The sequence below is a fragment of the Danio rerio genome, chromosome 23, assembly GCF_052040795.2.
Source record: "Danio rerio strain M-AB ecotype USA chromosome 23, GRCz13ab, whole genome shotgun sequence".
Lineage (NCBI taxonomy): Eukaryota > Metazoa > Chordata > Actinopteri > Cypriniformes > Danionidae > Danio > Danio rerio.
Window position 1 is genome coordinate 34,795,358 of NC_141043.1, and position 25,716 is coordinate 34,821,073.

General features: G+C 36.4%; 1 protein-coding gene across 1 annotated transcript in view; it reads right to left on the reverse strand.

The window, feature by feature from the left end:
• hbs1l (HBS1-like translational GTPase) overlaps nt 1-25,716 on the reverse strand; it is a 43,018-nt gene that overhangs the window by 2,476 nt on the left and 14,826 nt on the right. The window contains 12 exon segments of the mRNA NM_001308548.1: nt 1,252-1,352; nt 1,478-1,586; nt 1,762-1,852; nt 4,361-4,465; nt 4,629-4,697; nt 6,650-6,767; nt 8,309-8,383; nt 8,521-8,667; nt 13,149-13,266; nt 13,364-13,529; nt 15,273-15,499; nt 17,384-17,492. Of these exon segments, the coding sequence (NP_001295477.1) occupies nt 1,252-1,352; nt 1,478-1,586; nt 1,762-1,852; nt 4,361-4,465; nt 4,629-4,697; nt 6,650-6,767; nt 8,309-8,383; nt 8,521-8,667; nt 13,149-13,266; nt 13,364-13,529; nt 15,273-15,499; nt 17,384-17,492 (1,435 nt within the window).

The window sequence follows — 25,716 nt, forward strand, 5'->3', positions numbered from 1 at the left end:
TCACTTCTTTAGCCTGCATAAATGCATTCAGTTTAAGCTGCACTATTAAATTTAAAAGATCGTGATCTCAAGTCAAATCCAACGTGAATGATAAATGATCTAATGCGAACAGTGAGATTTGTGATCCATTACACCACTAAATCATGGGATACATTTTAAAAAGATAAGCCGTAAATAATATAACTGTAATTTGTAATTAGGGAACCTTTTTCACAAGACTGTTATGACACATTTAACCGTCATTAGCATCTAAAATCCTCTAAAGTTTTAATATTTAATTAAAAAGAAAAGTATGTAGATTTATATGTATTATATCATCTTTGAATCAAATTACAGAAAACAAATTACCACTTGTGTGAGGCGTTTGTTATGCAAAGTGAATGGGGCAGGAGAGTAAATTTGACATTATAGGTCTCACCGATTTTATTTCCATTTTCTGAAAGTCTTGATAACACCATTGTTGAGTTTTTATTTTGTTATTTCAGCAAATAGGATTGTAAAAAAATATATGTTTGCTGTACTCTCCCATTCAATGCACCTTAAGTTTACCCAACTATGACAAATTCTGCTACTGAGAAACCCGGAAATGTGAAAAGGGTCCATTGTTAAACTTCCTTACTATACCCATGCAGAATAATTGCATTGTGAATATGATGTATGAGCAGCTTGCACAAGTGCTCTGAAGTTGCTGCACTACCTGATTTGTCCAAAATTTGTCTGATGTGTTTTTTTGTTTTTGTTTTGAAACGTTTTACATTTTCATTGTTATGTAACGTGGAAGTGTAAATGCGATTTTAAAGGTACTGCAGAAAAAAGGTATTTCAACAAACAATGGCTTAAATGTATGTGGTTATCACACGAAAGCCCCCTTTGATAGAAAGCTTGTTGATTGTGAAGACTGAAGGTGCTGGGAGTAAATACCCAGCAATCTCACCACCCTCAATCCCATGGTTGAGGTGATTCCCTTGAGCAAAGCACAGAATCCTCAACTACTTCCCAGGCGTGTGTGTTCAAATTCTGAGTATAGTTAACCATTCTTGGCCACAAGTCACAACTTTCTGCTGCAAAAGGCATGCATGGAAAAACCAAGCGGCATGATACAAAAAAAATACATATGTAGCGTTGGCTTCTCCACAATATGATATACATATGCACAATATCATTTTTCTGCACTGTTAAAAACCCTTTAAAAAGAAACTGTTCCTTAAAATCATGTAACATTTTAGATTCTAGAATCATCCGTCCACTTACTTTGGTTTTTTCTTGAGAACTTCTCCACTGCTCTTGTGTAATACACTGACTAACTTCCTAATGGTGGCCGGTTCACTTACAGTCTGATAATGCAACAGGACCTGCCAATCAGACACACACACACCAAATACACAAAATATTAGCAAACACACTTGCACAAGAACCCACAAGTAACATGCAACGATATTTATATCTAAAAAGCCTGAGAGATGAAATGTTTTCTCACGGGGAAGCCCTGAGTGATGGGAAGTTCAATATTAAAGAGGAGGATTCTTGCTCTGAATCGCGTGCAGGCTCTAATGGGCTCTTTGGGATCACAGAATACACATCCAACACTAGAGAAAGAAGCAAGAAAACATACATGATTACACAGAATCAACCGTGTCCGTAGAAAGTTTTTAATCATGTATTACGCAACATTACATAATCAAAACATTATATAACCAAACTGCTATAATATACGTTAAGGAAGGGATTGCTTTCGACGCTAGTGTTTCTACACACACTCACTTTATTTTGATGATGTCCATGCCTGTTACAGTCAGACTGACATGATCACCAGCCGCTGCCCAGTCTAATGCTTCATCATGAAGACTGATCCCTAGATAGAATTACAATCCATTAAGATTGCATTAATAAAAAAATAACCAAAAATGAGTGTAGCACCACTCTAGCCTTTAGCGTTACAAAATCCATCATAAATCATATTTATATTTTTTTTATCTGGTGCTCAATAAACACTTATTTAAATTTTGCATTAAGGTTTCATTAACTAATGTGAAGTATTTACTAACATGAACTAACACTGAACAACACAGAGCATTTATTAATCAACAATGCATTATTAATTCCAAATGCACACTTCTTAACATGAGTTCTAACAAACAGCTTAACAAAAACAGCTTTATTTTCATTAACTAACATCAACAAAGATGAATGTAAGAATTGTAATGTATTGCATATTGTTTGTTTAATTGCACAAACAAAAACACCTTAATAAGCTTATTATAAAGTGTTACCAGTTTGTTATTCTGGTTTTAGGATTACAAGAGAATCTAGTTGAAATTAATATGTTAAATTCTGAAATTTAATACGTATCGGTTTAAGTATTTTTTTTAAAGTATTGATTATTCATGATTAACTACACAGTATATTTCCTCAATTTCCAGAACAACAAAACTAAGCAATATAAAAACTACTGCGATGACTTTTTATTTAGTCCTAAAGTTTATAAAGACTGTGTCATAACGTTAGTTTTGCAATCTTAGTAGGAGAGAAATAAAAAGAAAAAAGCGAGTAACAAAATTTGTTAAAAGATTCAGTCATTATTGCGAATCTGTCTCAACTAGATTTCAGTAACTAATAACTCTTTTTTACAATAATTTTTTTATGATGATATTTGATTGATATTTTTTCCCCCAATTTCTGTTTAATGGAGAGATTTTTTTCAACACATTTCTAAACATAATAGTTTTAATAAATCATTTCTAATAACTGATTAATTTTATCTTTGCCATGATGACAGTAAATAATATTTTACTAGATATTTTTCAAGAAACTTCTATACAGCTTAAAGTGACATTTAAAGGCTTAACAAAGTTAATCAGGTTAACTAGGCAGGTTAGGGTAATTAGGCAAGTTATTGAATAATGGTGGTTTGTTCTGTAGACTATTGAGAAAAAAAATATAGCCTAAAGGGGCTAATAATTTTGTTCCAAAAATGTTTTAAAAAAATAAAAAACAGCTTTTATTCTAGCAAAAACAAAACTAATAAGACTTTCTCCAGAAGAAAAAATATTATCAGACATACTGTAAAAATTTCCGTGCTTTAAGCATCATTTGGGAAATATTTAAAAAAGAAAAAAAAATTTAAAGAGGGGCTAATAATTCTGACTTCAACTGTATAATGTGTGTGAGTTTAACTATTACACCATTACAAATATTAATATAAAAAGCATTCATTTAATTCACGTTAAATTATAAAAATAAAATTGTAAAATATATATAAATATTTTAATACAAATCTTATTTTTGAATATTTATTTTATAGCACATATTTTACTAACATATATTAATTAACATATATATTAATTATTACAATCAGTTACCCATGTGCCATGTGTTACTATATTGTTCCACAGAGATGTTTAATAATATGTATCTGTTTTCAATTAGCAAAAATCAGTGTGCTAAATTAAAAAAAAATTATTTTTATTAAGTTATTCAGTGCATTAAACAGATAAACATGTACACTGGCCATATACACTCACCGGCCACTTCCAACTGCTCGTTAATGCAAATTTTTAATCAGTCAATCACATGGCAGCAAATGATTTTGAATGTAGCATGATTGTTGTTGCCAGACGGGCTGGTCTGAGTTTTTCAGAAACTGCTGATCTACTGGGATTTTCAAGCACAACCATCTCTAGGGTTTACAGAAAATCATCTAAAAAAGAGAAAATATTCAATAAGCTGCAGTTCTGTGGGAGCAAATGCCTTGTTGATGCCAGAGGTCAGAGAAGAATGGCCAGACTGGTTCCAGCTGATAGACAGCCAACAGTAACTCAAATAACCACTTTGAGTCAACGCCATAGCCAGTGAATATTGTTGCTGACCATGTCCATCCCTTTATGACCACAGTATGTACCCATCTTACCATCATCTCAGACTGGTTTCTTGAACATGACAAGGAGTTTACTGTACTCAAATGGCCTCCTCAATCACCAGATAGTAATCCAATAGAGCACCTTAGGGACATGGTGGAATGGGAAATTCACCGCATGAATGTGCAGCCGACAAATCTGCACGAACTGTGTGATGCTATCATGCCAATATGGACCAAAATCTCTACGGAATAATTTCAGAAACCTTGTTGAATCTATGCCACAAAGGATAAAGGCAGTTCTGAGGGTAAAAAGGAATCCAACCCAGTTCCAGTAAGGTGCACCTAATAAAGTGGCCGGTGAGTGTATATTTTGCATGCTCTATGATTAACATCCATTTCTTCTTTCACACGACTGGTCTTTCACGAAAGCACCAGAGGAGGGCGCTGCTGCCTAACACCCTAAAGCAATGCATGTTTCTAGAAAGTGGAAGCTTCTGTGTTTACCTTTAACAGTGCAGGTCTCATTAGGCGGCATGACAAGCACTTTATCTCCAGTCTGAATGTAGCCAGCCTCAATCTTTCCAGTCACACAGAACCCAGAGCCCTGATCTGAAAACAGTGAGATTCTTCAGCTCATCGCCATCAAAAAAACTGACTACAATGAATGAATAAAGGCAGAGTTTTGTTTAATTTTTGGCTTACATTAAAAAAAGCAATATATGGATAAAGCACAACTTCACTTGTGGGTGTTTTTGTTAGTTTCCATGCTGACCTTTAAAGACGTCTGACACACAGAGCCTGAAGGGCTTCTCCACTGACCGCTGGGGAGGTTTAAAAGCATCTAAAAGCAGAAAGAGAGAACAGATAAGGAAAGACACAGGTTCTCTGTTTCCTCAACGAGTTCTTGATGAGTCAGAGTAAAACTGCTTACGATTCTCACAGCTCAGTCACCATTTACATATAGATCATAGCATCATGACACAAGAGCTTCTGTGAAAATCATAACCGCTACACTCTTGCAAACTTACTTAACATCATTACAGACGCATTCAAGCTTATCAATGCACCACATCAAATTTTTAATGCAACGTCCAAAAAAAAGCGTCTTAAATAAAGATCATTTATTTGCAAGCCTGGTGATGGAGAAACACACTAGGGCAGAAATAACTCATTCACATCTATATCTGTTCAAAATCGAAAGAACCGCACCTTCTGCAGACCATATGATCATTATCAACTCTGTCACACTCTGTTTTCCTCGCTACAACAAATGAATTTTTATCTATCAGTTTAATTAATTAATACGGTTTATTTCAGACTTTATTATATATTTTATTTCCAATAAATTTTAAAACAAAAAATTCACAATATTTAATTTTTTATATTGTTTTTAAATAGTTTTATTTTAATTCAGTTTTCACAGTGTCCTTAATACACCTGCTCCATGTACTGGCTGCACCTTACAGTACATGTACTAAACGTTTACTTGCTAAGCTTTAAAAAGTGATGACATCGGTTAAGCTTAGGTTTAGGGACAGTACCTTGCTATAACCTCATCTTCGTAATCACTGTCATAAGTACAAAATATGTACATGAGAAATACGGCAGGAAATAAACACCATATAGTGAGTAATTGAAGAGTTTAGATGCAAAAACCTCTAAATGCCGTCTGAAATTTCCTCTAAAATGAGTATTTTTATCAGTCTCCTGTGTGTATGTTCAGTAATATAATTTTTACAGCAAAGAATAATTCCTTTTCCTGGTCTTTAAAGTAAAATATCTCAACATAAACAAAGGAGGCTGAGAAAAACGTTCATAGTCGATGGAAATTTCAGACGGCACTTAGAGGTTTTTGCATCTGAACTCTTCAATTGTAGTTTAGTAACATTCCTCAGTACGTAAACATATAGTTGTTTTAACATTTTACATAATGGAGCTGTTGAATGCTTGATTCTAATTCGCTGATGAGAAATTTCTAAGATGTGCAATTACTTTCAGATAAATGCACAGCTGAGGTAGTTCCAGGCATATCTTGGCTCACAGTTTCATATCAATATAATGAACATTTTCAGTTACTTTACAGTCTACAACAGTCAAAAAAATAAAAATGAAACAAAAATGGGGGGGTTAAGTGTAACGGAGGCCAGCTAATGAAGTGCTGTGCAGATAAACGCTAGCGGTCATGGTCTTCAGCTTCCTTGTTAGAGCATCCGACTCCCATACAAAAGAGCCAACGATTCGATCCCATCTCGGAGCGGGTTGGGTAATGTAGAAATGACAGGGGTTACACAAGTCTAGTATTACACACAGGAGATGTTTGAGAGACTAAAATAACGAATGTCTGAATATACAAAATTTAAACAACGTCTTTAGGTGAGGTAACTCTAGGATAAGCAGAATAACTGACTACAGCCATTTGTTTATTTAAAAAAATAAATGCACATCCGAGGCATCACCATTTCAGGTGTGCATTTCACATTATTTTTGAATAATTCAAATAGCTTAGTTGTTCCTTACTACATTATGCTTTTGAATATACTCTACAGCAGTATTTCTCAACCACGTTCCTGAAGGACCACAAACAGTGCATGTTTTTGTTGCCTCCATTGTCTGTTACACCTATTACAGGTCTTTTAGTTTCTGCTAATGAGCTGATGATCTGAATCAGGTGTTTTTGATTAAGGAGACAAGGAAAATGTGCAGAGCTGGTGGTTGTCCAGGAACGTGGTTGAGAAACACTGCTCTAAAGCTCACACATAGCATTATATTAAATACAGAAATGTTCACACACACCTATTTGTTCCACCAGGCATGGTCCAGTGTACCAGGCTGTAAGGTCTGCTACTTTACTCTTAGTGGTTAGATTCTCTCCTGATAGGCCGCTAGTTGGGACGTAAAACACATCAGAATCCTGCAAAGACAAGCACATTTGTATCACATGACCAGCAATGATCATTTTTCTACCAGCATGTATTGTTGACTAATCAAATCAAATCAAACAGCCGTGAAATGTTACTTCCCATTCCCAAACCACTTACAAGCAATGTTTTTACTGGTCACTAAATGGAAATAGAGGCGTCATGGTGGCGCAGTGGGTAGCATGATAGCCTCACAGCAAGAAGGTCACTGGTCTAAGTCCCAGTTGGCATTTCTGAGTGGAGTTTGCATGTTCTCCCCGTGTCCGTGTGGGTTAGCTACGGGTGCTAACCAAAGACATGCGCTGTAGGTGAATTAAATAGGCTGAATAGGCCATAGTGTATGTGTTTGAATGCGAGAGTGTATGGGTGTTTGCTGCGCAAAACGTATGCTGGATAGTTTGGCGGTTCATTCCGCTGTGGCGACCCCTAATTAATAAAGGGACTAAGCCAAAAAGAAAACGAATGAATAAAAGAATGATTAGAAATTCTGGATACATCCGATTAAACCTCTTGCTGGTGCATGAGATGTGACATTAAAAACACGCCAATCATAAAACCAAGGACAAAAACCAAGCCAAAACATTTAATGCAGAGCCATGAAATGTAACAAAGCCACAGTGTTAGCTGAAATATTAGACAAGGCAAATTTGCACGAGATTTTCCAATGTTGTCATAGTAGAGCTACATTTACATTTAAATTGTTATAACAATTCCTTATGTGGGCAAGAAACAGCACTCATGATATTTCTGAAACCAGACATTCTAGAAACTAGTTGAGCAAAGGTGAAACTAGTCAAAAATTGGAGGCCAAATGTCAGTTTCTCTTCCGCAGCTCAGCTTTAATTGCAATGTAGGAGTCTTCTTTTTGGTGCCTTTAATAGTTAAGAGTAGTTGTACAGCAACAGAAATTAAGATGTTTTGCAAAAGATTCAAATAGCTTTTTTGTACTTGGACACTGAAATGTGACAATAGGATTTTGAACTTATGTCTAATGATGTGAATAAATCTTCTGAAACCATATGTCAGTGTTGTGTGATGAACAAATCATTTTTATATTTTTAACCATTACTTGCTGAAAAAGTATTGGCAAAAGCTCTTAAATATCTTTAGTTGTTGATTTGACACAAATGTCAAAATATGAGGGAAAAACAACTGCAAAGTATGTTAATGTGCTCCAACGACATGAGGCTTAAAAAATAATCACATTTAAAGAGAAAAATATCAATTTCAATGTGCAATTGCATTAGAAAGATTTAGAAAACCTGAACAAAAATCGGCTCATAAAGCCAGTATTGTGCTAGATTCAAGCATGCAAAACCTTTTTTTTAGGCTTGAATTGCAAAAACTGAATCCAGAACTGTTTCTGGATGCGTCAAAGATCAGATAAACCATCACGCTATCCAGAATCAACACCAGTCAGACAACAACAGACTACATGTACACTAAGCTCTTAAAGGGAAAATTCCCCAAAGAACAAAACATACTGTGAAAAAAAAAAACATGCAAAGTCATCTTTGTGCACAGACTGCATTACCTTAAAACCAGCCTGCTTCAGAAAGTGGCCGAGCTTGGAGATGATTTCCTGGAACCTCTCTTGCTGCCAGTTCACCTGCAAACACACATGAAATAAAGTGATGAGAGCAAGTGCTGGGAGAGGAATTGAAGCAGAGTTCTCAGACGTAAATAAAATCATGATTGACACTGGTGTGGTTACAGTACGCTGTTGTGGCCATGAGGCTTTCCCACCTGGTCCATCTTGTTGACAGCAACAGCAAGCTGAGTGACTCCGAGGGATCGAACCAGCAGAGCGTGTTCGCGGGTCTGCCCTCCTGCCTCAAACCCGGCCTCAAACTCCCCACGGCTGGCATCTACCACCAACACTGCCACATCTGCCTGCAAAAGAAACACACGACCTCAAATAACCTGCGACCAGCATCAGCCATTAATGAGGCCTGATAAAGACAGAAACACAAAGCATTTTACTTTTGAATAATAATGTATGAACAAACAGAATGTATATTTTTAACTTAAATTAAGCTTTGTATTAATTATATACAGAGGTCACTTTATTAGGTACACCTTACTAGTACCGTATTGGACCCCCTTTTGCATTCAGAACTGCCTTAATCATTCGTGACATTGATTCAACAAGGTACTGGAAATATTCCTCTGAGATTTTGGTCCATATTGACATGATGGCATCACGCAGTTTCTGCAGATTTGTTGGCTGCACATCCATGTTCGAGAAACCAGTCTGATGATGATTTGCGCTTTATGACATGCCACATTATCCTGCTGGAAGCAGCCATCAAAAGATGGGTACACTGTGGTCATAAAGGGATGGACATGGTCAGCAACAATACTCAGGTAGGCTGTGGCATAGACACGATGCTCAATTGTTACTAACGGGCCCAAAGTGTGCCAAGAAAATATCCCCCACACCATTACACCACCATTACCAGCCTGAACTGTTGATACAAAGCAGGATGGATTCATGCTTTCATGTTGTTGATGCCAAATTCTGACCCTACCATTCGAATGTTGCAGCAGAAATCTTAACCCATCCGTCCAGGCAACCTTTCTCCAATCTTTAATTGTCCAATTTTGGTGAGCCTGTGCGAATTGTAGCCTCAGTTTCCTGTCCTAGCTGACAGGAGTGGCACTCTGTGTGGTCTTCTGCTGCTGTAGCCCATCTCTGCCTCAAGGTTGAATGTGTGGTGTGTTCAGAGATGCTCTTCTGCTTTCCTCAGTTTTAACAAGTGTTTATTTGAGTTACTGTTGCCTTTCTGTCAGCTTGAACCATTCTCCTTTGAACTGTGGCATCAACACGGCATTTGCGCCCAAAGAACTGCGGCTCACTGGATATTTTCTCTTTTTCGGACCGTTCTCTGTAAACCTTAGAGATGGTTGTGCGTGAAAATCTCAGTAGATCAGCAGTTTCAAAAATACTCAGATCAGCCTGTCTGGCAGCAACAACCATGCCATGTTCAAAATCACTTAAATTGTCTTTCTTCCCCATTCTGATGCTCAGTTTGAACTGCAGCACATCGTCTTGACCATGTCCACATGCCTAAATGCATTGTAGTTGCTGTCATGTGATTGGCTGATTAGAAACTTTCGTTAACAAGCAGTTGGACAAGTGTGCCTAATAAAGTAGCCAGTGAGTGTATGTACAGTAAACAGATGCATTTCCATGTAAAGAACACTAGAAAAATGTAGGGTTCCACACAATCAATTTGTGTTGGGACAACATGCAAGAATTTAGTAAACAAGTTTAAAAATTTTAATGGATTAAGCATAAAACAATTAAGTTGTCCCCTAAAAAAGCATTTGGATTGTTCACAATGTTCGTAACCCAACTAAAGCTGCACTAAATGGTCTGTAAATATAGCCAAACACCATTTTAGATGCAACTTCTGGAAAAAAATAAAAGCTTGACTGCTGTACCCTTAAAACGAGTGGAATTGTAATGTTGTTATAATGTAATGTCGTTATAATAGAAGTCAATGGGGCAATGCCATGGAAATAATGAACGTTGTAAATTTGCCCAGTATCCATGCATCAAAATATTTAATTCCAATTATATATATATAAATTATGCATTTGTATTTTCAGATAAATTATTGTCACTTTAATAATAATAAGTATACATATATAGAGAGATGTTTCCTTTCAGTGAGATCACAAAACTGATTCCTTATTCTGTATTGTTTCGTCATATTAATTCCAACTTCCGACATCATACAGTAATTGTCTAGACCCTATAGACACCCACCTGCAATACACACACACACCCACTTACTTGCCCCCAAAAGGGGACAAGTAGACTTTCTCAGTAGACTGACGGAGGAAGTGAGTAAATCTGGACTGCTCAATGTGACTAATTTCATTCACTGAATTTGTAAGTATCAGCTAAATCCAAACATACATACTCATACACAGAGTACTAGTGGTGGTGGCACCCAAATCCACAAACAACAAGTTTCATTGAGAGTTTACTGCGCACAAATTATGCTCAGTCATCGACTATCCTCTCGTCAACTTGCATGCACATTAAAAAAAACTAATAGGTAAATGAGAAACGACTTGAAAGAGAACTTTCATTTGTTAGCTTTCCGATCACTCTAAACCTGTATGATATGTTTAAATATATATATATGGAGAAATTCCAATCAAAGACCCTAGATTTTTATATAATTACAACAAATGGAAACCAAAGATGTTTTTATGTTTCACAAAAACACACCAAAGCATCATACAAGTGATTCATAGACTTGTGCGCAGTATTACAATTCTACCGAAGTCATATGAGAACTTCGTGTTAAAAAACTTTCATCATTACTTGACGGTAATTCTCCCCTACTGTGGGCTGTTAACCACTATAGTAACAGCATTGAAAACTGGATCAGTCCAATTTGTGAATGATTAATTCAGACCATTTTCTAATTCAGATCCTCAGCTTCATTAAAAGACTCAACGCAGAATGATTAATTCATGAATCAGACAGTGCTACCCTCTCATGAACATGGCAAGAAGTGCAAGGACAAATGTGAAGGATTTTATTAAACTACATTTTTTTGTTGGAAAGTCTGTCTGATCCACACAATAAGCAAGAGAAACCGTTAGAGAGAAGTTATTTCACTTTTATAGGCCTTATGACAATGTTTACACCAGGTATTAACCCTTGTGCATAGTTCAAATTTACTACCCTTTCATTATGTTCAAGGCTGTTTTTGTCCCATTGACTTCCATTATAGCCACATTTTTTTAATGCAAAGCCATGGCACCAAATAATCATGCATCATTGATTGTTGGTATTTCCCCTGTTGGAAAGAGGTAAGATTCTACTGTTGTAATGTCATTATAATGCAATATCAATAAAATGGAATTAATCGGGTAAAAACAGCAACGAGCATAATAAATAGGGAGTAAAATTGCCCAGACTGGATTGTTGAGTTTAAAACTTTCAAAGCATTTTTTTTTTTAAATGAGTCAAAATCAAGAAGCAACCTTACGATCTCCCTCGTAAAGCCAATTTGGAAGTAACTGAAACTGCAATTCATCGACTTTCCTTCGGGGACTGGCTCCAGGAAGTCCAGATATTCACTGACTGCTATGCTAAATTGGCAAATTTTACAGCTGATAAAAACATGTTTACAGTCTGGTAAAAAAAAGATGGTTTTGGTGCATATAGCTAATATAACCCTTCATGACAACTGTGAGGGAAGTGATTTTTTTTTTAGAACTCATCTGTTTTGGTTTTATAAGTTATATTAAGACTGCATAATTAAGGGCGTGGCCACTTGAGTGACAGCTAGGTCTCGCTGGTCGCCATCCAACACCTCAGCTGATTCCGACTGATTAGCCGCTGAACTTGGCATATATATCATATTTTTTTGTTTTGTTTTATGTGGCTTTACACAGTCAATTGCCTTTTAGAGTTATTTTCAACAATTATCAGATAATACGGCATGCTGTGTGCACTTAATTGTGCCCACAAACCATTCAAGTGGCCTCCCTTACCCAGGTGAGTGAAATTATAATATACTTAAATACTAACAATTATATCCTTTTACATTTATAAATATTATATATACATATCATCCGTTTTATTTAAGATCATTTATCATTTATAATTTTTTTAGAGCTGTAAAGCACTCCAGAATCTGACAGATTGATTAGCTGTAGGATATAGAACAGTCATCTGAAACACTGTCGTACAGTGTTATGCCTGGATTTCATAAATAGCCTTGCATTTACAAACACAGACTATATTTGAAGTATTTGGGAAAATACTCCTATGGAAAAACGTAATAAAAACAATGCTTAGTGGCTCAATATATTACAACAGTGTGTTTAATTCACTTTATTGATATAGTATACAACCAAGTACACGTGGTCAGAACACAAACGAGTCGCAGGTAATTAAGTATTAAGCGTTTCTCCTAAAGTAGAACCTGTCTAAGCAAAATGCTAGCAGGCTTCTGGAGCTCCATTGATGCTCCGCCTCTTTGCCCTTTTTTGACAGTTGGCCACACCTACTTATAGCTTCATTTGCTCTTTTCAGAAACCTATGAGTGACGTCACGGATACAACATCATATCTTTTACAGTCTATGGTCAAAATTAGATTTTTCACCAAAAATCTTTCCATTTGCTAAAACAGAGAAAGTTGTGGCCAAACTAAGCCTTAAAATGACCCCAGAGTGGATGAAAACATCCAAACAGCACACAAGAGATAAGATGCGTTTTTGCCAATCCAATCACAAGTCAATTATGCTAAATATTAGTCCAAGAATGCATTTTAAATGGTAATGACCAGGAAAAAATAAGACTTGAGATAACCTGAAGGTGAGAAACTTTACGTGAAAGTACCTGTGCTGCCCCCGTGATCATGTTCGGGATGAAGTCTTTGTGTCCTGGTGCGTCCATCAGAGTAACAACCTTTGAGTCAGTCTCAAACTTAGTCATGCCCACATCCATGGTCACTCCTCTGTAAAAGATAACCAATGATGTTCAGTAACGCATGCTATTATAGATTGCTTTTACGCACATTTATTGGCATCTGAATGTGTTTGTAATCGACCAACCTGTCCCTTTCCTCTCCTGTCTCATCCAGTACCCATGCATAGGCGAATGAGGCTTTGCCAGCTTTTTTGGCCTCCTGTTCATACTTATGCATGGTTCTCTTGTTAACGTTCCCCAGCAGATATAACAGATGACCCATGAGAGTGCTCTTGCCAGCATCTACATGTCCTACAAACACACAAAGCCCACATTTTCATTCATTGTATATACAGTTTTGTTAACCAATGAAGTGACATTCAAACATACTTCAAGGGTGCATTGAATCAAAATGTTTAACTGTTCTCTGAAAGCTACATAGTAGGTATGTGGCTTGGGTAAATTAACAAAATTCTCTAGAAACAGTTGTATATAATCCTTTATAACTATGGGAATTACAACTAGAATGAAAAGCTCAGTTTTGACCATATTTGGAATGATCATTAATATTAATTACTGTAGCTCTGTTCCGACACCGTTTATTTCTGTCTCTTGCTCACACACACAAAAACACACATTGGGATGTACTCTGAAAAATAACATATAAAATAATAATACTTGATTTGTTATCACATAATTTTAATTGAGTAGATGGCTTTTAAAATAGTTTAAATAGTAGTAGTAGATAGGTCACTCACTCCTTCTAGCTAAAATAAACCTATATATTTGCCACTAGAGAAACCTAATAGAGTTGTGTATGAAATATTGGCTACAATTATATATATATAATTATATATATAACTACAATTATGTATATAACTTACAATTATATCTGACTAAAAGGCCTGACAGAGATGTAATTGGTTACATTTTGAAGCCTTAATGTATATGAAAACACAGATAAGATTTATTATTAACCACTCCATAAACCAGGCATGTACAAACTCGGCCCTGGAGGGCCGGTGTCCTGCAGTTTAGTTCCAACCCCAATCAGACACACCTGAGCTAGCTAATCAAGCACTTACTAGGCTTTCTAGAGACATCCTTGCAGGTGTGTTGAGGCAAGTTGGAGCTAAAATCTGCAGGATATCGGCCTTCCAGGACCGAGTTTGGACACCTCTGGCATAAACAGATGACGTTTAATAAAGTGTACTGATGTCCTTTCACTCAAGAAAACACACAGTAAGAATTGAGTGGCATAACACAATGCATAAGCATGCATTCAACACTAACATTTAGCAGTTTGCATGTGTTTGTCGCTTCATTACAAACATAAGCAGCAAATTTCACAACATACAGGTTAATCTGACAAATGCCATAGTTAAACAGACCTTTTGTCTCTTCGGGGTGGTACTGAATACGTTTAAAATCTATATATCCTGCATTTTGCATTCTGACATGCTGTGAACAGATCCGATGCTCTATGGTCAAGCTTGTCTGCTTGCTTTCAAGAATGGCTCCTTTACTGTCTTAATAAATGGCTTAACGACTGGTCCGTTTTCAAAATAAGAGTCATAAGATACATTGTCAGTAGCCAATCAAACACAGTTTAAGGCGCACATTTTAATGATGCTGTATTTTGTTTTGATAAGCCTGTTTTCAATGGATTTTTTCCAAAGATGTACATGAAACGAAAAAACAATGATGTTTGAGGTTGACAGAATGACATTTCCATGTACTGAACTCTTTCTATTCAGCTATGCCTATCCAGATTTTCATTATATGGCACCTTTAAGTATAGCTTAAGGCTAACAAAGCAGTAAAGAAACATCATTTGATTGCAGATATATAAATGTTTGCACAAGCTCTGCAACACTCCAGTCAGGTCAACTTTATTTAAATAGCACTTTTCAATAGACTGTGTAAAAGCAAACAGCTTTATGGTACTAGAAGTGTCACTGTGTCTAGAAATGTCAATGTGTTTAGCAATTACAAACATGCAAAATGAGTACACCAAATGAGTGAATAAAAAAAAATGCTGATATGATAGCATACCTATGACCACCAGGTTGAGTAATGGTTTTCCTCCTTGTCTCTTCTCCAGTTCAGCACGGATGTTGAGCTGCTGTTTGCTTTTTCCGGATGGTCGAGTTGGGGTCGGAGCAGCAGAATCTTCAGTCACAGTCGACTGTTTGGATGGAGTTTCTGGGGTTGGTACAGCAGTGGCCTCTGGACTCGGCCCTCTGCGAAGCGAAGGAGCCACTCCGCCATTTTCCTCTGCACTATAAAAACGGACAAAAGCATATTATAATTTCTAACACAGCCTTATTCTTTTTCTTAAAGCAAATTAAAAACATGCCACAGTAAATCCAAGAAGGCTATAATAGATCATTAATTTAATATATCATACCGTGTTATGGAAAAGGGTTAAACCTTCCCAATCTATGTTGTTGTAAATAGGTAACCTACAGTTCAAATGGGTTGATAAGATTAAACGCACAAATAAAATTAAACTATAGAAGTAATTTATGCTAACCAAAAGCATATAATATAAATATAAATTAATAAATAGATAAATAAATAATCCATGTGTGACAATATAAACATCTTCATTGCAGCTTTTGGTCAAATTAATGAATCACATATCAATATACGTACAAGCTTCTTCCAAACTACACAACAAAAATCTTCCTGACCTCAAATATAAGTCATTTTGTAGATTGAACAATTTCAGCGATTTTTTTTCAGCGAACAATTTTTAGGGCATTAAAATTATTATTTTAAAACAAAAAATGCCACCTTTTACCTTCTAATTTCATTTGATTGTGTGTAAACTTATTGTTGTGAGTCCTCTGATAGTTTAACCTATTAAATGGAAGTACAGTGGCTGCTCCACCTGCAGAAGCCCCTACACCCTTCTTTCTGAGTTCATCGGGTGTGGTCTGTGTCTGGAGGAGTGGGAGTGATAGGCTGTGGCTTTGTGTTTGCGAGTTTGAGATTAATCTACATGCACCAGCCATCTCTGTGGTTTACTGCTGTCCCAGAATGCAATGCAGGTAGATAAGAGTTGGACTGGATTGAATTCAGCACCATTAATGATTGTAACTGAAAGAGCTATAAATTAAAGGAAGAGTTCGCCCAAAATGAAAACAGCATCATCTTTTGCTCACCCTCCACTTTGTACATATATGAGTGGCAAGCAAGTAGTTGATGGTAACTATGGAAGCTGATGAATATAAAGAACTGTTTGATCACCAACATTTTACGAAGAAAAACAACCACACTGGTTTAGGTGAGTAAATAAAAATTGAGTCAATTTTTGAGTGAACGGTCACTTTAAACAGTTCAGACAGAATATTTTGGTCTGCAAATACTTCAAAAAAGCATGTTAACAAATGAAACTAATCTCAATTGTACTACAAGAAACAATGAAACCATGTAATTAACTTATTTGTCAACTTATCCAATTTCTAATATAAATTAAATCTAAAATATACACTCACTGGCTACTTTATAAGGTACCCATCTTCTGATGGCTACTTTCAGCAGGATAACGCGCCATGTCAAAGGGTGAATCATCTCAGAATGTTTTTTTAAACATGACAATGTATTCATTGTACTCAAATGCCCTACCCAGTCACCAGATCTCAATCCAAAAGAGCACCCTTAGGATGTTGTGGAACAGAAAATCGCATCATGGATGTGCAGCTGACAAATCTGCAGCAGCTGCGTGATGCTATCATGTCAATATAGACCAAAATCTTTATGGAATATTTACAGTACCGTGTATTCCACGAAGGATTAAGGCAGTTCTGACGGCTAAGGGGGGTCCAACTAGATACTAGTAAGGTGTACCTAATAAAGTGGCCGGTTAGTGTATGTTATGATGTTCCAGAACATCACCTATTATAAAATGTCACCAGCATTCAGCCTGAGCTGGAATGACAAATCACAAATAACGTGACTTATCGCATCTGATTAGGACAGTGAGTTACAGTGCACTCATTAAAAGGGACAGTCCCTGCAGAGCGAGCTGTGGTTAAATGCTTTGTGTAAGGCTGAAAGGTCACAGTTCACTGAGCGCCCCTTATAAGGTTTGAACCTAGGATGTTTGGGTTACGTGTACCAAGATTTAAACCACTTCCATGTTACCTCAATTGACTTACCTTCGGACATCAAAGCCCATTGTCTGCTTTTTACCCGACACAGTCATTCGGGCAACCTTTGGGACGACCTCCGATTCAACGCGACTCTCTGGAGCCTCCCGTACTTTAGCTGGACCAAAAAAACAACAACAACATGCATACACAAAATTTGCAATTTAGATTATATTTACCGATGCTTAGCTCAGCTTTCATGTTAAAAGACACCCACGAAACCATTTATTTCATACTAAACAGGCCTTTAGGCATGGAAAACACATTACAGTGTACATTTTTTGAAAGTCTAGTTTCCTGTTTGGTACAGTAAAAAGGGTTACTCATTTTCAGATGTGCAGATGTGTGTGTCAGCTAGCGCGGAGCCCTGTTTTCTCGCTATCTTAGTAAAAAAATAGCATGAGTCAACTCCTCCGTGCTGCACCAAAACAGGCAATCGATAGCCAGAGAGGGGGAAGGGAGGAATGAAAATGAGGATGAGAGAAAGCATTTTTCTGTCCCTGTAAGGTAAATGGCTGCAGCATGAGCACCGTGTCTCGTCATAGCAGAAGAGCCGTTTCAGTGTTAACGGCCACAGCCAGTCATCTCGTTCTGATCTGCGAATGCTCAAGCCAGGAAAGGGTTAACTCCGGCACGTCATTCTCACTCCCACACTGACTGTGCACTTCCAGCACACAAAGGGTTAACGAGTTAAAATAATGCAGCACCAAAAAGATGAGTCGATAGAGGGAGATCTGCGTTGAACAATTTTAGGGGAAACATGCATGGGGACACAAAAACATTGAGATTTGCAAGACATCTGACTCACGAAAATGTTTTTGTTTTTACAATATCGTAAACATAAGAATGCATTGTTATAAAAAACCACCACTGATTATTCTATAAAAATAAACACAACACAAGTGCCTAGATGTATAAGAGTTGGAATGGCCTTATTGCAAAGACCCTTTAAGAACACAGAGCTCAAGATGACAATAAAACACACACACACAGAGACACCTGTTAAAGGGACAGGAAGTGCTGGGGAATGTAGATAGTGATTCACCTGCTCGCGCACACACACTTTGAGCCACACCCACAAAATATCTACCATCTGAACACACACACAGTAACACTTCACACACAAACCACACCCACACAACATATCTTTACAGACTCAGACGGCAGAATGATCTGTGCTGCCAAACTTACAATAGCACAAATAAAGTTGATTTCAAAAGAAAAACAACCAGAGAAACACAACAACATTGAGTAAAAGTGGCTAACAGACATTTCATATGTATAAAGTTACGTAAGAGCCCACTTCAGTGACATTTATGATAGTTGTATGTTTGAGCAAAAATCTAATTTTTGTTTTATTCTGTAAACTAAAGATGATTTTTAGCAAATTTAAAACATAAGTATTGTTATTTAGGAGTCCATTGTGAAAGTGCATAAAAAACACTGTCAGCACCTCACTATCAAAAAATTAAGGAAAAAAAAAAATGTTTTTTTTTTTTTTTTTTTTTAGACATTTGGGTCAATACATTTGCCCTTATGGGGAACAAAAAATGCCACATTTTCAGACATATTTATATTCATTTTTAGACAACACAATACACATGTTTTAAACTTAGAATTAAAAAAATAAAAATAAATTCGCTATTTAGTGAAATTTTCAATCACAAAATTTACAAAAAAAAAACAAAACAAATGAAAGTGTATCATTCTGACCAAATGTCATTTTTAAAAAGTGTTTAGATTAAAATGTTTCAATTTGAAACTACAAATATATACACTGTTATAGTACCTAGTACCTAATTTTATAGTAGATACAAAAGATATATATATATTTTTTTTATTTTGACTAAAAGCAGGGATTAATATGCTGATATACACTCACCAGACACTTTATTAGGTACACCTTACTAGTACCGGGTTGGACCCCCTCTTTCCTAAAGAACAGCCCTAATCCTTTGTGGCATAGATTTAACAAGGTACTGTAAATACTCCTTAGAGATTTTGGTCCATATTGACATGATAGCATCACACAGTTGCTGTAGATTTGTCAGCTGCACATCCATGATGTGAATCTCCTGTTCTACCACATCCCAAAGGTGCTTTATTGGATTGAGAGATCTGGTGACTGTGGAGGCCATTTGAGTACAGTGAACTCATTGTCATGTTCAAAAAACCAGTCAGATGATGATTCAGGATTTATGACATGTCGCGTTATCCTGCTGAAAGTAGCCATCAGAAGATGGGTACACTGTGGTCATAAAGGGATGGACACGATCACAACAATACTCAGGTAGGCTGTGGCGATGACGCAATGCCCAATTGGAACTATGGGGCCCAAAGCATGCCAAGAAAATATCCCCCACACCATTACACCACCACCACCAGCCTGAACAACTGATACAAGGCAGGATGGAACCATGCTTTTATGATGTTGACGCCAAACTCCTATCCGACCATCTGAATGTGGCAGCAGAAATGGAGACTCATCCAACCAGGCAACCTTTCTCCAATATTCTATTGTCCAATTTTGGTGAGCCTGTGTGAATTTTAGCCTCAGTTTCCTGTTCTTAGCTGACAGGAGTGGCACCCGGTGTGGTCTTCTACTGCTGTAGCCCATCTGCCTCAAGGTATGCCATGTTGTGTATTCAGAGATGCTCTTCTGCATACCTCGGTTGTAACGAGTGGTTATTTGAGTTACTGTTGCCTTTCGATCAGCTCAAACTAGTCTGACCATTCTCCGGAGCAGTCTGAGCATTTGCGCCCACAGAACTGCCGCTCACTGGATATTTTCTCTTTTTTTGGCCCATTCTCTGTTAACCCCTGGAGATGGCTGTGTGTGAAAATCTCAGTAGATCAGAAGTTTCTGAAATACTCAGACCAGCCCGTCTGGCACCAACAACCATGCCACATTCAAAATCACTTAAATCACCTTTCTTCCCCATTCTGATGCTCAGTTTGAACTGTAGCAGATTGTCTTGACCATGTCTACATGCATAAATGCATTGTAGTTGCTGCCATGTGATTGGCTGATTAGAAATGTGCGCTAAAAAAACTGTTGGACAGGTGTACCTAATGAAAAGGCCGATGAGTGTGGATCAATAAAATATCTAAACTTTTTTAACATTTAGCATACAAAAATCTACCATTTAAATGTAACCCTGCTGTATTCCCCTTCACAGAGTGGTTTATTCTCTATGTGTATATTTGTGCATTCACCATCTTTTTTGTATATTTCAATATTATATTAGCTTTAATTTCTATGTTAGTTTTGTGCTTGGCGGAATGACTAACGTTAGCTATCATGTCAATAAAGCACTGTTGACTCTGACTCTGTGCCGGCTGTTGTTCAAAAGAGGATTACTCAACTATGATGACAATAAAAACAGGTAGAAAAATACTGTGCAGGTAGCAGAAAAAAAGACAGGGACACACACACACACACACACACACCCTTCAGGATATGTAAATGCGCTCTTCCTAGAAAAACGGATCCAGGCCAATTCAAACAACAGTGAGACATGATCCTACCAGGTTATCTACCATCTCTTTTACTCACTGCCAGTGACTGTAGACACTCCCCTCACTCTGTCTGTCTCTCTACCCCTCGCAGGCTTTTTAAAACGCATTGCACCATAAAAATACTGGGTTCCACACAATCGACAAGCAGAAGGAATTAAGTTAACTTACTGTATTAGTTTTTACAGTGGATGGGACATAATACAATTAAGTTGTCCCCCAAAAACTCAAGAATTTTGTTGTTTCAGCTTAATTTAAGTAGTTCAACAAACAACAAATGACCTTTTTTTAGTGTGCAAGTTCCTGGCACCAAAAAAAACCCTCAAAAAGTCAAGAGCAAACAAATAAAATGGAAATATATATATATATATATATATATATATATATATATATATATATATATATATATATATATATATATATATATATATATTTTTTTTTTTTTTAAATAATTAAATGAAATTACATAAATATATAAATTAAAAACAACAATAAAAACAATACAAGTGCTGAATATGCTTTAGCTCCAGTAGGGTGCAGTAGTGTAACAAGTCCTGTAAACGAAAGGAAAGAAAACAAAAGAGACTTGTGAAAAACCAAAGGAGGAACAGTCTTCTTTCCAAAACACTGACAACCTACATTATCTTCTCTCCAGCTTATCTTCAATCCCCTTCTTTTCCATATCAGTTAATTTTATAAAGGTTGAGTGTAGCACTGCTGTCCCATAACTACTATGGGTAATCCCCACACACTCACCTCACTACTGCTATTCAGATATCCTCAATTGACAGTGACATCGCATGCACGATTACAGGTTTTCTCACATATGGCCTTGCAAATAAAGTACACACCTGCTGGAAACAATACAGCAGCATGACAGACGCTCTCAGAAGCAACACACACTGGTTGCATTTAACCTCTTTCACAGACAGGGGAAGGGCAAAGGGCTGACAAAGAAGTTGGCATGAGTGGAACATTCTTCTCAATGCATGCATCTTACAAGTATTAATTACAAGTAGTTTTTAAAGGAACACTACACCCTTTTTAAGGAAAAAAAATGTTTATTTTACAAGTCACCTAGAGGTAAACAATTGAGTACCATTTTCTAATTCATTTAGCTGATCTTCGGGTCTGACGGAAGCACTTTTATTTTAGCTTAGAACAGATCACTAATTTGGATTAGACCAATATTAAGGGCTTATCACTATTGTAGTTACATCATATACTAAAAGCAAGAGAAAATGAAGAGTTCTTGGTCAATATGGCTAGGTAGGTACTATACTTTTATGGTGTACTCACACTGGGCATGGTTGTTTTGAACCGTGCCCAGGCACAATTGTCCCTCCTCACTCACATTGCATTTTTTGCCTTCTGAGCCCGAGCACGCTTATGTCATTGAAGATGCAACTGTTCAGTTTAACAGGAGAGAGGCGCTCTCACTCCGTACAACAGAGATTGCTTTAGGGTGCTTTCACATCTGTGGTTCGGTTCATTTGGTCCGGAACCAGGGTAAAAAAAATGATACACTGTAGCATTTTTCTGCCCTTTTGGGTCCTTATAACACCACACTGATTGCTTTGGTCGGAACCAGTTGAAAAGAACCAAAATGCAGTCATGTGACAAAATCCACATCACTCACTGGCCAGATGTTATTAAACGTGTTTACTAAATTGCTTTTAACAGGTCAGAATTAACGTGCAAGGAAAATGTCAATAAAACTCCTGCAAGTAAACAAACCGGCAGACACAAAATGTCGCTTTTTACTATGGAGGAACGACTGCACTGGCTGATTGCATCCCTGCTCATAGTATACTATAGTTTGTATTCATCACTTTGGACAAACTATACATTTCAAGTATGTAGTGTGGCTGTGGCTGGAAAACAATGTTTTATTGCATTGAAATCGGCGAAGAAGCACTTCAGGAGGAGGCGTGAATTTATTTAGCTAAACTGCGACATGGTCAGCTTCCGGAAATATCAACAACAATTCATCAGGTAATGTTTTCCATTCTATCTCTCTCACTCTGTTTAAAACTGTTGTTAAAGCACTGTCGTCAAATATTCTTCCTCCTCACCCCATAATATAGGACAATATCTGTGCGTGTCTCATCGCAGTGATTCAAGCCAATATGATCGATTAATCATGGAAAATGTATCTCCTCGTTCTCTTCATCATCTGGTATCTGACAACATTCTGCACCAAAGGGTGCTTGCGGTGATTCCGGTGGACATTATTCCTAGACAGCAGAGTACAAACTAGCATTCAAATCATCCTCCATTTTGTTAGCAACATCCATATCCCAAGGATATAAATTGGAAAGGAGGAAATCAAACATCACCTTACTTTTTTCCCTCATTTCCAGTGTTCCAAGTGTACATCACGATAGCAGAAAAAAATGACAAAATTAATTTGTTTCTTTTGACTTTAAGAAAACCTAGCAACACTTTTAGAGTGGATTGAAGTGGAGTGGACAACTGTGAAGCAAAAATAAAAATCTCTAATAATGAAAGCTCCTGACAATCAATGCAAACCCCCTCAAAATAGACAAAAAATGCACAGCAAGCCATCAGATTAAGAGCTGCGACCATCTACAGTAGCATTCCAGTCACATATTTTGAAACTGAGTATTGTCTATGACTATGATAATGTAATTTTAATGATATGCAAGCTGACAGAGCATGTCAATGACTATATTACCATGTAATTCAAAATATGAAAGAAAAAAAGACATTTTTATGGGTTTTTGTTTCTTTATAATTTATAAAATAGTGCAAAACTGCAGTTATTATGTATTGTGATATTACAATTGGCTGACTTGCGTCACTTCAGAGTTTCTGTTGACGAAAGCCCCCATTTTTGCATCTTGGGGCAAAACTGTGGTAGTTTCTTCCTGAATTAATCTTTTTTTAAACAAATAATTTGAGTCAATATTTTAATGACGCATTCATAAAGAAAGCCTTAAGGGGTGTCAGAACTCATTTCCTGGAGGGCCGCAGGCCTGCAGAGTTTAGTTCAAACCGTGCTTCAACACACTTCCCTGTGGGTTTCAAATAAGCCTGACATACTCAATTAGTTTGATCAAGTGTGCAACGGTAGAGAGTTGTTGACCACCAAAATCTGAGTTTGATACATGTGCTTTACACAAATCAGTCAATTTAAACAAATCATATGAATGATTCAATGAATCACTCATTTACAGGCGGTGCATCACAAAGTAGTTACGATATTTGAACTTACATGAATCTATTTAGTATTCTATATAACATTAATAAGGAATTGTACCACATCTACCGTAGCATACCATCATCAGTTATGTTGCTTTACATTTATTCATAAAACTTCTCCAACAGCCTAATTCCACATGCACGTCAGTATAAAGGACAAATCCGTAGGCTACTCGGGTACTTTTTATCAACTGTTTTTCAAATACTATGAATTCATACTACTATAATGTTTTACACAGTATGTTGCAAGTAAATGTTATTTCAAATGCAACAAATGTAGACCCAAACAGAACCAGCACATGCAGAAACCTGCAGATTTCTAAGCCAATCGTTCAATCTATTTATTTACGGTGTTAATGACTTTTGTATATTATACAGTATTTAACTGTAATATAAACTGTATTTTAGTGTAGGAAAGTATGTTACTGTGTTTTTAAGTTGCATTGTAAAAAACACAGTATACTGCTATGCAATACTGTAAATACACATACAGTAAGATAAATGTTGCTGTAAATGTAAATACAGTATGTTTGCCGTAATTGGTTTACAGTAAGATACTGGTGAACTGCTGCCAGTAAGTAACTGTAGATTCTACAGGAAATTGTTAACAGTGCACTAACATGAATGCATGTAAATTTATATTTATTTGATTTTTAATATAATTTCAGTAATATTAATGAATATGCAAATGATTATGTACAATATTATGTACAATACAATTTGTAAAGTCTTCTTTTAGTGGGTGTTTTATATGAGGGAACTGCTGTAGCTTCCCGAACAAGTGATTGTTATTAAATTTTCATTGTATTTTTTTAATCTATGTTATTTTTTATGTTAGGTTTTTAGCTTCTACACTTAATTTATGTGGAAAAACATTCCACATAAAATTACAATTCGTTTTAAATCAAATTATATACAGAAATAGCAAAAAAAAAAAAAAAAAATGCAGATTCTGTCTGGCCCGGCTTGACTTGCTGCTCCCAAATGCTCTTTTTATGTTATACATTATTTATTGATCCATGACAGAGATTTTTAGCATGCTAGATGTTATTATTATTTTAATTTTAGTTATTGTAGATACGCGAGTAATCCAAAAAGTTTATAAATAAATAAATAAATAAAACTACCACCACCAAGAGTTAGTGTCATCAAAACTCAAGCTTTTGGCCTCAAATCAAGTTGTGTTACAGCAAATGGCCAAAATACAGGTACATCAGATGTGAACACTCTTTATCGATTACACAAAAAGAAATTCAAAAATGGGCCTTGCATATATCGAACTACTTAAACAGGTTTGTTCTCCATTTTCAACTAATGACTTTCTTCAAGCAGCTCATTTGATTACAAATATATTTATATGTCTTGAAATCATCTGGTAAAGTTACAATATTAAAAGAGCCACCATTCTGTATTGTCTTGAATTCTCTGCTTGTATTTCCTTTCAGTTTTATTTTCTCATACACCAACTTTGCTAAATTAAAGGAAAGCACCACTTTGTTGGGAATTCACAAGTCAATTTACAAGCCACATACATTTTACCATTTTATAATAAATTCAGCCGATCTCCAGGTCTGGCTGGAGAAATTTCCAGTTTAACTCAA